The sequence below is a fragment of the Suricata suricatta genome, chromosome 16 (genome assembly GCF_006229205.1).
Source record: "Suricata suricatta isolate VVHF042 chromosome 16, meerkat_22Aug2017_6uvM2_HiC, whole genome shotgun sequence".
NCBI lineage: Eukaryota > Metazoa > Chordata > Mammalia > Carnivora > Herpestidae > Suricata > Suricata suricatta.
Window position 1 is genome coordinate 1078275 of NC_043715.1, and position 11661 is coordinate 1089935.

At 60.2% G+C, this 11661-nt stretch overlaps 1 protein-coding gene across 1 annotated transcript in view; it reads right to left on the reverse strand.

Moving 5' to 3' along the window:
* ZC3H18 (zinc finger CCCH-type containing 18) overlaps positions 1-11661 on the reverse strand; it is a 40408-nt gene that overhangs the window by 7260 nt on the left and 21487 nt on the right. The window contains exons 9-14 of the mRNA XM_029926092.1: positions 11531-11601; positions 10117-10360; positions 7435-7624; positions 6434-6568; positions 4799-4937; positions 387-585 (exon numbers count right to left, since the gene is read on the reverse strand). Of these exons, the coding sequence (XP_029781952.1) occupies positions 387-585; positions 4799-4937; positions 6434-6568; positions 7435-7624; positions 10117-10360; positions 11531-11601 (978 nt within the window). The remainder of the gene's footprint in view (positions 1-386; positions 586-4798; positions 4938-6433; positions 6569-7434; positions 7625-10116; positions 10361-11530; positions 11602-11661) is intronic.

Consider the following 11661-nt stretch of genomic DNA (forward strand, 5'->3'; position numbering starts at 1 on the left):
GTGCCCAGACGGGACAGGCGCGCCCACGCGTGCCGGCGAGCGTCTGGCCCGTGCATACGCGCGCCTGGTGCCGTCACGAAAACCCCAGATCCGCAGTGACCCGTCCATCCCTGTCCGCCCCCGCCCCCGTGCTCACACCTGGTGGACACACAGAGGCAGAGAGGGACCCACCCCGAGCTGGGGTGAGCCCCGTGCCCGCGCCGGTCCCCACGGTCTGTGTTGGGGGTGTGAAGCCTTCCCGAGGCTCTGAGCCATCAGTTCTGTTTGCCGTCAGCGCTGGAGCGCCCCGGCTGCTCAGCACTCTGCACAGATGCCCCGTGAGCCCCGCTGGGCGACGGGCAGGCAGGGGCGGTGCGCGACCGAGCCAGTGACTCCGGCCTCCTTACCTGGAGGAATTGGAAGCAGAGGCCGACGAGGCTGAAGTCTTCCGACGCCTCCGTGCCCGGCTGGGGGAGACGGACACGCCGAGTTTCTTCTTGGGGGACTTGGACCGACGCCAAGGGTCCTTCCACTCATCGGCGCGCTTCACCTGCGGGCCCGCAGCGGTGGCCTCCTTCTTTGGTGGCTCAGTTTGCCGGCTGAAATCACAGAGACGTTAGCGACTCTGGGACGCTTTCGTGACCGTGCCGCTTGCTGAAGGGAATGGAGAGGCGCGATCACGGCCCAAGCGCCTTGTTCAAGGGAAGCCTGACACGTGTGTGTCACCCATGGGGGCGCAAACAGCCCACGGACGGTCCCCCCACACGCGCGTCCACCCTTCTCCCTCAGGACACCTGACCACACTGGCACCTGCTGCCCCCACCTTCCCCCCCACACCACACACTCTGGGGAGGACAGGGACAGGGTGGCCTCCACCAACACGCTTCTCTCGTGCTGGCGCACAGTGGGTGCACAACAAATACTTAAGGGTAATGAAGCCCTTTTTGTTTTCTTATGTATTAGAAATGTAGTAAATCATCAAACTCAAGCCTTAAACAGTTCCTTTGTTCTCTGAGTTAGGTTTAGAAAGACTGGTTTATTTCACCCAAAGAATATCCTGATCAAAGCCAGAGAGAGAGGGAGAGGGAGGGGGAAGGGGGAGGGGGAGGAGAGGGAGAGGGTGAGAGAGAAGGCAGTGGCCCAGAGAGGGGCGCTCCAATGTGACAGCCATTAAGGCAGGCGTCAGGACTGAAGGCTAGGGGGCCAGTGCGAGGGACCCTGCCAGGCCCGCCTCCCCCACATCCCTGGGGGCTGCATCCGCGGTAACCACAGGGGGACAGAACGACCCCCTGGAAGTGAATCAAGGCTGAGGTGTGAAAGCCACGCTCTACAGTGGCCGGGGCCTCCATAACAGCGGTGGGAGGCGGCTGGGCAGCGGAGCCCTAAACGGGGGAGCCCATCCATGCCGCCCACGAGCTCGGAGCAGAGGAAAAACGGCAGCAGGGCCTCGCCAGCCCTTGGAAGACACACCCACAGCTGCACCCCACAACCAGAACATCCCCACTTACGAGGAGCCCAAGCGGAGGACCCCTGACAACTAGCAGCAGGTGTCGGCCGCGCCCAGGATATACTTCTGTATCAATTAAACAGTATAGAGTTCACTTAAAAGTTCTCGAAAACACAGGAAGTAGAAACAAGGAAATAAAAGTCCCATCCTCCCAGTCTGCGGAGACGGCCAGCACTTCTCACGCCCACGTGAGCGCTCACCCCCGCGTGGGCACGACCTGCCCGGTGCCCACGAGCTCCCCGGGCTGCAGGGCAGCCCAGGCCGCCGCGCTTCCGCACCGTTAGCGGCTTCTAAGTTAAAAGCCCACGAGCGCATCGAGGCGGCCCCTCACGTGCTGAGGCACAGCCTGTTTCTTCCGAGGGCAAGTCCCTAGGAAATGGGGATGAAGGGTCAAAGGAAAGGCACGTTTTAAAGGTTTCTGGTGGTGGGTGGCCGGTTAGCTCAGTTGGTTAGAGCGTGGTGCTGATAAAGGTTTCTGGTGAGTCGTTGAGTTTTTTCCCCAAAGCAAAACCGACTGTGCTCTCGGCTGCATGAGGCACCGATCCGAGCTCATTGTCGACGGTTCTGGGTCCCCGTGCCCCCAGGGAACCATGAGATCAACCTCCAGCCACGGCAGCTACACACGTGGAAAGGGCTCCTGGTGCCTCTGGCGGCCAACCTCCCTCTTGGCCACTTTTCTGGTAAGTTCTTTATGAGGGAGGGAGCCCTTTACGGCCCCGCATCTGCCCCGGCTCCTGGCTCTCAGGTCTGGTGGAGGCACCGAGCCGGCTCCGTCTCTCCCGGGCTCACGGGCCCGCTCCGCTCAGATTCCTTCTGGGCGACCTGGGGTCCGCTCCTCCCGGCTGCGGTGGGCTGGGCAGAGCAGAGGTGGAGGGCGCGAGGGGCCGAGCCCCGCTCTCGGGGGCCTGCTGTCTCACAGCCCAGGTCCCCCTCCCTCCAGAATTGTCCCCACGGGGAGGTGCACCAGACAGAATCCTGACGCTCCGAGTTCCCTGAAGGCTCGTGCGTCCTGCCTCCGCACCGGTGCACGCTGTCCCCACCCCAGGCTTCCGGCGGGCATGGGACAAGCCACTAGCGTCTTGCATTTCCCCGTGTCCTCCTTCGTGGGGGTGGGTCAGGGACAACAGTGTTGCTCGTAAAAGGTCCTGTCTTTTTAGGGGAGAGTTTCAGCCACTAGCAGCCTCTGAGCACCTCTGTCTCTGCCTGGCTTTGTCATGGCCAGCAACCGCGACATCACCTGACTCCCGCAGGGCCACCGGCCAGTTCCTGGTCGGTGAGCAGCATTTAAACCTGCCCTGAGGACACGCCGCTCTGTGGGCCCCAAGCCCCGAAAGCTATGGCCACGGGAACTCGCAAGCACGTCCTCCAGAGGAGCAATCCCGGAAGGAAGTGAAACCTGTCTGTCGATTCCAGCCTGCCCCAGCCGTCCTGGCCACTGTCACCTCCCGACATCCTGTCTTACTCTCATTCTAAAAACGCAACAGGAAACCTAACACCTTGGTCACCGGGTTTCCATGAGTCATCGGGACGGCCCGGCTCAGCCAGTCTGTGGCCTCTACCAGGGGCAGGAAAGCAGTCGGAAAAGGGACAGACTTGTGACGCAGCTGGGATGCACCGAGGGCTCCTGCCGCAGTGAGCAGAGAAAGCGCAGAACTGCTCCTGTCCTCACCGCAGCACTGAGGCCTCCAAGGGGAGGCCAGCGCGGCCGGCCGTCCTATCTGACAGTCAGTGTTGCTCGCCAGGGACACCTTTCGACTCGCCCGGGGGCGGGGGGGGGGGGCCCTATGGGCTTCGCAAGGAGCTGCCCCTTCACCAGTGCCCGAACGGGGCCCGGGGGGGCCAGGGGCCTCTCTTCTGAAGCGCTGGTGCCATGCCTGGGAGTGACCCCATGAAACCAGGGCTCCCCAAAGTGTGGCAGGTGGGGGTCTTGATTTTACTCAATTAGTATACAGATAACCATTTTTACTTTTGCTTTTATTTCTATAGTGACTCACCAGGACAAATGATCTGGCTTGCTTTATGGAAATGATGTAAAGTTTCCTTTTTAAATGTATTTAAGCTTAGAAAGTGAAAATATAAAAAAAATGTAAGTAGTGCATGTGGGACCCGGATATGGAAAGCCATGCAGCTGGCACAAGAACGGAACAGTTTGGGGGGCACGCTGAACGAGGGGTCACGCCCGTGGACCACCCACGTCAGCTGCCACCGTGAGAGGCAGGAGGACCAGGATGGGGCCCGGACCGGAGGAAGCCGTCGCAGGCCTGGACACAAAACCGAAGCTGTCTGTTTCAATGGCAAGTGCTTTTGGGAAAACGACTGACACTCAGGAAGGCGCTCACATCCCGCTGGGAGATGCGCACAGGACACTAGGGAGGGTGGGCGGAAGGCAGATGGGGCCCCAGACCCCCCAGCAGGCAGCCCCGTGCCCACACTGTCTCTCCTTCTGCACTGCGTCTTCATTCTCTGTGAAGTTTCCCACGCTTTCCCACACGTTTCCTACTTTTCACAGAAAAATCCTATTAAAGATTTTTCCACTTCTGCAGAGAAGATGGTCTGCTTTGTTGACTGGCACACACTCTCAGGGGTTTTACGGGTACCAGTCACAGTGCCGTGTTCCCATCTCTCGTGGGACCTCAAAGGACACGCGGCAGGGGAGGGGGGCCCGAGTGCTGACCACCGCGGCAGGTGCTAGGCAGCCCATAAGCTGCGTGGGGCGGGCAGAGCAGTTGCTTTGTGCCAGTAAGTCCGACAGGACATGTCAGCGCAGGGGCGGGGCCTGGGGGCCCAGCTCTGAAGCCCGGAGAGGCGCCCCCCGGACACAGGTCCGACGGCGCTGCTAGGGCTCCCACGGCGGGTCCTCTGCTTTCAGGGAGAGGCCAGGTCCCGGAGGACGAAGCCCCTTTCAGAGATCCCCGCCACCTGGAGGAGAGCCTGAGGCCTGGAGAACCAGGCGACGTGACAAAGTGACAAAGGAATGCACTGGGACAGGAGCAGCAGTGCGGTCGTGGCCTCGCCCCCATGGACAGGGGGGGAAAACCCAGCTGAACAGGCCAGCAGGGGACGGAGGCCAAGTCTGGAACGTGCCTGGAATTTGCATAAACCCTTCCAAAGGGAGAGGGGAAAGGAGATTCCTGTCCCTCTGAGGAAGTGGCCTTCCCAGTCCGGCTACGACACAGGCTTATCTTCCCGTCTTCCCAGGAGGAGCCTCTGTTCAAGGCCCGGGAGACACTCCAAGGAGCAAAGGTGAGCTGTACCAGGACTGCGGGACGTGACGTCAGAGCACAACAGAACAGAGGGCCCGGGTCAACTCACGACACGCCTCCCGCCTCCCACGGGCCAAAGAGGTGTGGGTGGCGGGGATGTTAGAAGGCGTCCGCACGGGGTCTGGAAACTCCGAGCTGCCCGAGATCAGCTCCACGATGAACAAGGTGAAGAGCAGGAAGGTGCTCCTCTGACACCACAGAGCCGAGCCTCGAATACGGGTCCAGGGAAAGGGAACTGTAAGTGACCTAACTTGGGTCACCTGTCCGGGAAGGTCATGGTCCCTTTCGTGGGCGACATGGGCACTACTGACCTCCCGGAGCCTCCGCGGGGCCTTATGTAGAGGCTTGTGCGCGGTCGCCCCCTTGAACAGCGGGTAGAAGCCACCCGTGGGGGTCCATGCGCTTCTGGGAGGACTCCGGTCTGAGAAGGGGCTCCCCACCTTGGAATGCCCACGTCTTCTCGAGTCGGGCTCCCCGCTGTCTCCACCCCTCCTCTGGCCTCCTCCCCCGGGCCGCCCGCCCCCAGCCCCCTGCCCACTCAGGCCCGATGTGCGAGGCACGCAGGTCCCCAGGGTCCCGACAAGTGCAGGGGCCGCTCCCAGTCTTCCAGGGGTGGCCGACAGTGGGGGGAATGCGGCCCTCCACCCCTGAAAACATACTTGAACCGCATCAGAGACAAGTAAACCCAAGGGACGCGCAAGTCCTCACGCACCCCGACCCAAGCCTTTGGGGAAGCTGAGGACAAAGCTGTGCCAGGTCAGAGGCCGGGTGAGCGGCCCTCACACATTTCCTGGCGCTACCAGGGCTCCGCCACCTTGGCGAGTAGAGAGGCAGCCCCGAGTGGGTTGGATACACAGGGTGGCCGCAGGCCCGGGGGCTGGTCTAGAGCAGGCTACTGCGGGGGGCTCTTGGGGCTCCCCCGCCCACTGGACACCAACAGGCCCTGCACGGGCCTCTCGCAGCCCGAGACGCCAAGGACCTCTCCGAGGGAACCAGGGGCTTCAGGGGACGTGCAGACACGGGCAGGAACGGTGCCCTCTCATGAGGATGGGGACATCTTCCAGGAAATGAGAAGCCCTCCATGTCACCCTCGTGTCACCACACCTCCAGCTCACGCGGCTTTCGCAGTAACAGGCCGTGTGGGCGGTCCTTCCAGGAAGATGCCAATCACTGCTCTCCTCTGGGACGGGTGCATCTTCAGTGCCAAAGCACACCCTGGTGACCGGCCTTGGCCCTGCCCAGAGAAGCCGCCCACTGCGTGGCCGTGAAGGCCAGGAGGAGGTTTCACAAAAGGGACTTCCCTCCAGTTACATAGATGCCTCCGATAAGATGGCTCATGGGGTTCTAGTCCAGTCCAAAAGTGGCCCAGACGCAGGAGTGGGCAAGGACCCCAAAGGTCAAGCTAAACGGAGGGAGACACATCCGTACACACGGCGACGCTGCGTCAGCCCAGAGGCCTCATGACAAGCTGGCAAGAGGCCCCGACAGTTCACCAAGCGCTGCCTCAGAGCAGGGCCCAGGACGGGCGACAGGGGAGACCCAGGGCCCAGCGCTCCACTGCCGGTTGTCGCCCACGGGTTGTGGCCGGGCCATGCGTCTGCGTCCCCCTCCTGGGGAGCGGGGGTCTGGGTTAGCAGGGCTGCTGCCGCTGCAGACAGGATGGAAGAGCCCCCACGGCCCTCACCGCCCGCCCGCCCGGCTCTGCCTCCGGCGCGAGCTCCCCCATCGCACAGACAGAAGCTGCCCCCGCCTCCTCCATCATTCTGTCCAGCTGTGGATGTAAAGCCCCCAAGCCGTCGTAAGCTAAACAACCAGTCGCCTAAAAAGGGAGATCACAAAGGTACGTGACTGCAGGGGCACTCGGCCTCCTGGAGACGGGGTCACACCGGCTCTGGCTGGTCACAGGGAGAGGAAGGAGGGGGGCCGGGCTGGTAACTCGGCTCTGGTGAGACCCAAGCTCTTCAGGCTGGTAGCAGGGCCGGCAGGGCTCCAGCCAGAGCGACCCCAGATGGGGTTCAAGACCCCCGAGCACCTGTGAGACAGGCTGAATCCAAACCAGTCCCAGGGCACCCCTGTCTATCCCATAGCAGAGGTGCTGTCGGGGTGGTCCGCGAGGGCCTAAGGGACAGTCCCGGGAAGAAAGGAGGGGACGTGAGCCCAAGAGCGGGAAGCCAGCCAGGCGGGCGCGGGCGGACAGGGGGTTCGGTGCGTGGGGGCCAAGCCGTCAGAGCGGTCTTACGGGACTCACATGGACCCTCCCCTGGAGGGGGCGGGCAGCACTGGGATCACGAATGAGTGCTGGGCGGGTGTCCGTCCCACGGGTCAGTGACGAGCACAGACGGACACAGCCACGTGCAGCTGTCCTCCGACAGTGCTCTGAACGCACGCCCTCAGGCGCACAAGCGTCCCCGTGCCGGAAATACAGACCTCCACCTCGGAGGGCTGCCTGGCTTCCTGGAGACAAGCAGGACGTGTTGGTAGGAGTGGGGGGGGGGGCTGTAAGAGCAAATGTGAGGAAATTCACTCATAAGCCACCAAAGCACGACGGACTTGCTGATGTGGCCCCGGAGTCCGCAGAGTCACAGGGCAGAGGTGACAGCCGACACACGCCCTGCCCGTCTCTGCCGTGTGTCTCCTTCAGAGACCAGGGAGGCACTGGGGCATGAGAACAGCCGTTCTACGGACCTGGGAGCGGATGGAACTGGTTCTGTCTGCAGAACTCGGCCTGCGATTCCGGCCACTCTGCAACACCGGCAGCGGCAGAGACGGGAAAGCGCAGGCTGCGACCGACTCCTCTACGGCCCCAGCTGCGGGTCCCGAGACGGGCCTGCGGCTGTGGCGCCCTCTGGGGGTCACAGTGTGGACGGCAGCGCGGCTGGCAGGTGAAGAGCAATGTGACAGGAGGGGTGACAGCGGCCATGAGGACCCGGCAGGCAGGGCACGGAGACAGGCCTGAGTGGGGAGGCTTCTCGAGCAGCAAGGTTGCAGCAAAGTCCCGGAGATGCCGGGGTCTGGCAGCGGCAGGGGCGGCCAGGCCCGGGCCGGATGAAGAGCGAAGCGGATGGCGTGAGCAGGGGGGCCGGGCCCCAGGCTGCGGGGGCCCTCCCAGGGGGCTTCGACGGACCAGGAGCAGGAAGGTCGAAATCAAGTCCTGCACTTCAAATGAAGTGATGAATGTCATGGTAACAAAAAGAGCAATTTGTGCAACATAAAGATTTATCAGCATGGTCTTCAAGGAATGAACCGTTCCCGCATCTAGGCTGTGTGATTCGCTCTGATGTTCTGTCAAAATGTTCTCTGCTCAGTGTTATCGAAGTATGAAAAAATACAGCTAATTTGCTGAGGGCAGCTCATCACCATCTGGAGAATGAAAACACTCAAAACTGTTGCTCACACAGCTGTCCTGGTGCTCACAGCAACTGTTCTGGTGCGGCCAGAAGTGACCTTGAGACCAAAGCCGGCAGCCTGATGCTCGCTGTCGGAGACACGGCTGCCGACACGGACGACGAGACCTAGGAGAGCTCAGCCTCACCCACCAAAGAACTGTCACTAGTCAACGAATTCAGTACAAAAGACACAAACTCAACATACAAAAATCTGTTGCATTTTTATATAATAACAACCTGAAAAACAACAACAAAAACAATCCCATTTACAACTGCATCAAAAATAAAACACTTAAGAATAAATCCAGCCAAGGAGGTGAAAGCACTGTGCGCTGACAATTACAAGAAACTGATGAAAGAAATCGAAGACTCCACAATTAGCGGAAACATACTCCGTGCTCACATCCGGGAAGAACTGATGCAGTAGAAGTGCCCGCACTACCCAAAGCCATCTACAGACTGAATGGAATCCCTATGAAAATTCCAAGGGTGTTTTTCACTAGAAATAGAGAAAACAACTGTGTGGAACCGCAGAAGACCCCAAATAGCCAAAGCAACCTTGAACTAGAACAAAGCTGGGTCAAGAATCATGCTTCCGGATTTCAAACTGTATACAAAGCTTTAGTAATCAGAACTATATGGTAGTGGCATAAAGAGACACATATCAGGGCCCTGGCTGGCTCAGTCAGTGGAGTGTGCAATTGGGGTCACGAGTTCAAGCCTCCCAGTGGGCACAGAGACTTCTTAAAGGAAGCAAACAAACAAACAAAAACCAGACACAGATCAATGGAACAGAATGAAGAGCCCAGAAATAAACCCACGCGTATGTGGTCAATTATAACAGAGGAGGTAAGAATGCACAAAGGAGAAAAGACAGTTTCTTTAGTCAACGGAGCTGGGAAAGCCGGGGCCGCCACATACAGTAGAAAGAAGCCGGACACAAAGTAACTCCGGATGGATTAACGACTCACACTCATGAAGCCCCTAGAAGGAAACACGGGAATGACGCTCCTCGACGGGTCTCACCCCATCCCAGGAAACAGGTCCAAAATAAACAGTGGGGCCACACCAGCTAGAAAGCTTCCACAAAGCAAAATAAATCATCAACAAAGTGAAAGGACAGCCTGCAAGAATGACAAAGAATATTTGCAAGCCATTTATCTGATGAAGGATTAATATCCAAAATATACAAGGAACTCACACAATTCAGTAGCAAAACCCAAACAATCCAATCTAAAACGGGCGACAGGTACGTGAAGTGCTCAGCGTCACTCATCATCAGGGAAATGCAAATCAAACCCACCTCTTAAAAGGATTCATCAAAACCACAACTGATAACAAGAGTCAGCGAGGGTGGGGAAAGGGACCCCTCGTGCACTGTTGGTGGGAACACAGACTGACGTCGTCACTGTGGAAAACGGGATGGAGGGTCCTCAAAAACCGGAAACTAGAACCACCGTGTGACCCAGCAGCCACCGCGGGGTCACCGGCCACACGGAATGCAAGCAGAAGAGACGTCGCTCCCCCTGTTCACCGCGGCGTCCTTCTCGGGAAGAAGACGGGCACAGCGGCTGCGTGCCCGCGGGCGGGTGAAGGAGGTGTGGTCAGCCATACAACGGGCGAGAGAGAGGGACGGCCCGCCGTTTGTGAGACCGTGGACAAACCCTGAAGAATTGTGTTCAGTGAATCCAAAGAGAGACTCTTGTTCCTACTCTATATTCCTGCTTACGTGCAGAAGCTAAGAGAGCCAAACGCTAGAAACAGAAAGGAGGCCTCCCCTCTCCGCCCCTCCTCCAGGGGGTGGACATGACCCAGCAGGCCGGCCTCTGCAGCCTGGGACACTGCGGGGCTCTGCTCCCGCTTTCCCAAGCACAGCCCTCGAGCACCTTCCCGAACAGTCGCCCAGCTCTCGTCCACCCGTCTGCTCTAACGTTCAAAGTCAGAAACAGGATGTTTGTCACGAGCTGGAGGCAGGGGACACGGGAAGACGCTGGCCGATCGGCGCACGTTTCCAGGCCCGCGCAGTGGGAGCCCAGAGCCCGGGCGCGGCAGAGCGCCGGGCGGGGAGCTGGCGCCGCGCCCCGTGCCTGAGGGCGGCCGGGGGCTGTTCTCAGATGCTCTCACCACACCGGGGACGTGACTCCTCGAGGGACACTGCTGGGAACCAGCTTTACTGTGGCGGTAGTTCCGCAACACGTGCACGGACATGGTCATCGCACTGCGCGCTTTAAGCGTACACGATGCCACAGTTCAGCTGCAGCTCAAAAAAGCTGGAAAAAAGTACAAAATAAGAGGCTTCCGCTAAAGGAAATTAAATAAATTAAGAAAAAGATGGATGTCATCAAGAGTGTGAAACCACCAACGGCAGAACGGGGGGCGGGGGGCGCACGTGTGGGTTGGGTGGGCCAGCAGTCTGCGCCTAGAACGTGTGAGGAACTCCCACAGCTCAGCAAGGAAGACGGCTGCGCTAAAAAACGGGCAAACGATCTGAAGAGACATTCCTCCAAACATACACCAAGAAGCATGTGAAAGGAGGCTCAACACCATCCGTCATCAGGAAGCTGCAAAGCAAACCGTCTGGCGCCCAGAAGATGTGGCTACAATGAACACAGACGGACGGACGACAGCAGGAAACGTGGAGAGTGGAGCCCTCACGCATTTCCAATGGGAATATACCATGATGCAGCTACTTTGGAACATTCTAGAAACGCCTGAAAAGGCTAAACACAGCTACCACATGAGCCAGCAAGTCCACTGCTAGCTGTACACCCGAGGGAAACCAGAATCTCCGCACAAACACCTGTACACGAACGCCCAGACTCCTGACAAGGGGGACACGACCTAAATGCCCCCCCCCCCCCCCCCCCCCCCCGCCAGGACAGGTAAAGCGACGTGGCCGTGCTCCAGCCGCAGAGGGGGTGGGGCACCGACAGGAGCACTTGGGTGCCCGCAGAGGCCTTGTTGGGTGCACGGAGCCTGCTCCGTCCAGGAGGAGCACGGCCACGAAACAACGCGGATGGGTGGCTGCCGGGAGCTGGCACGCGTCTGGGGGTGAGGAGGAGTGCCTGCCGAGGGGCGCGAGCCGGGTTTCTCTGGGGCACAAAAGTGCGTTCAAGCGACGGGGCCGCCCTCTGACACTGCCACAAGCCACGGACCGGCCGCTTTGATCAGCTGCGGTGCGGGGCGCGTGGGTTCCAGCCGTTAGGCTGGGGACACAGACACGCAAGCTCCCTCTGGCCCGGGACCCTCTCACGAGGACATGTCCTGCTCTGGTCCTGGGACACACACCCGAACACGCTGGACGAGAAGGGCACGTCCCCCCGGCCGGCAGCTCCCGCGGACCAGCCCCAGGGGGAGGCTCGGGTCTGTGCTCCAGCCACCGCGACCTCCCCCACCTCTGCCGAAGCGGCGGGACCCCCTCGCCCGCTCATCCGCGCACCGACACGCCTCCCCCGAGGATGTGGGGCTGCGGGGGGGCGGAGGGCGAGCCCGGGGGTGGAGTGGGGGGTGGACCACCTACCTGGGC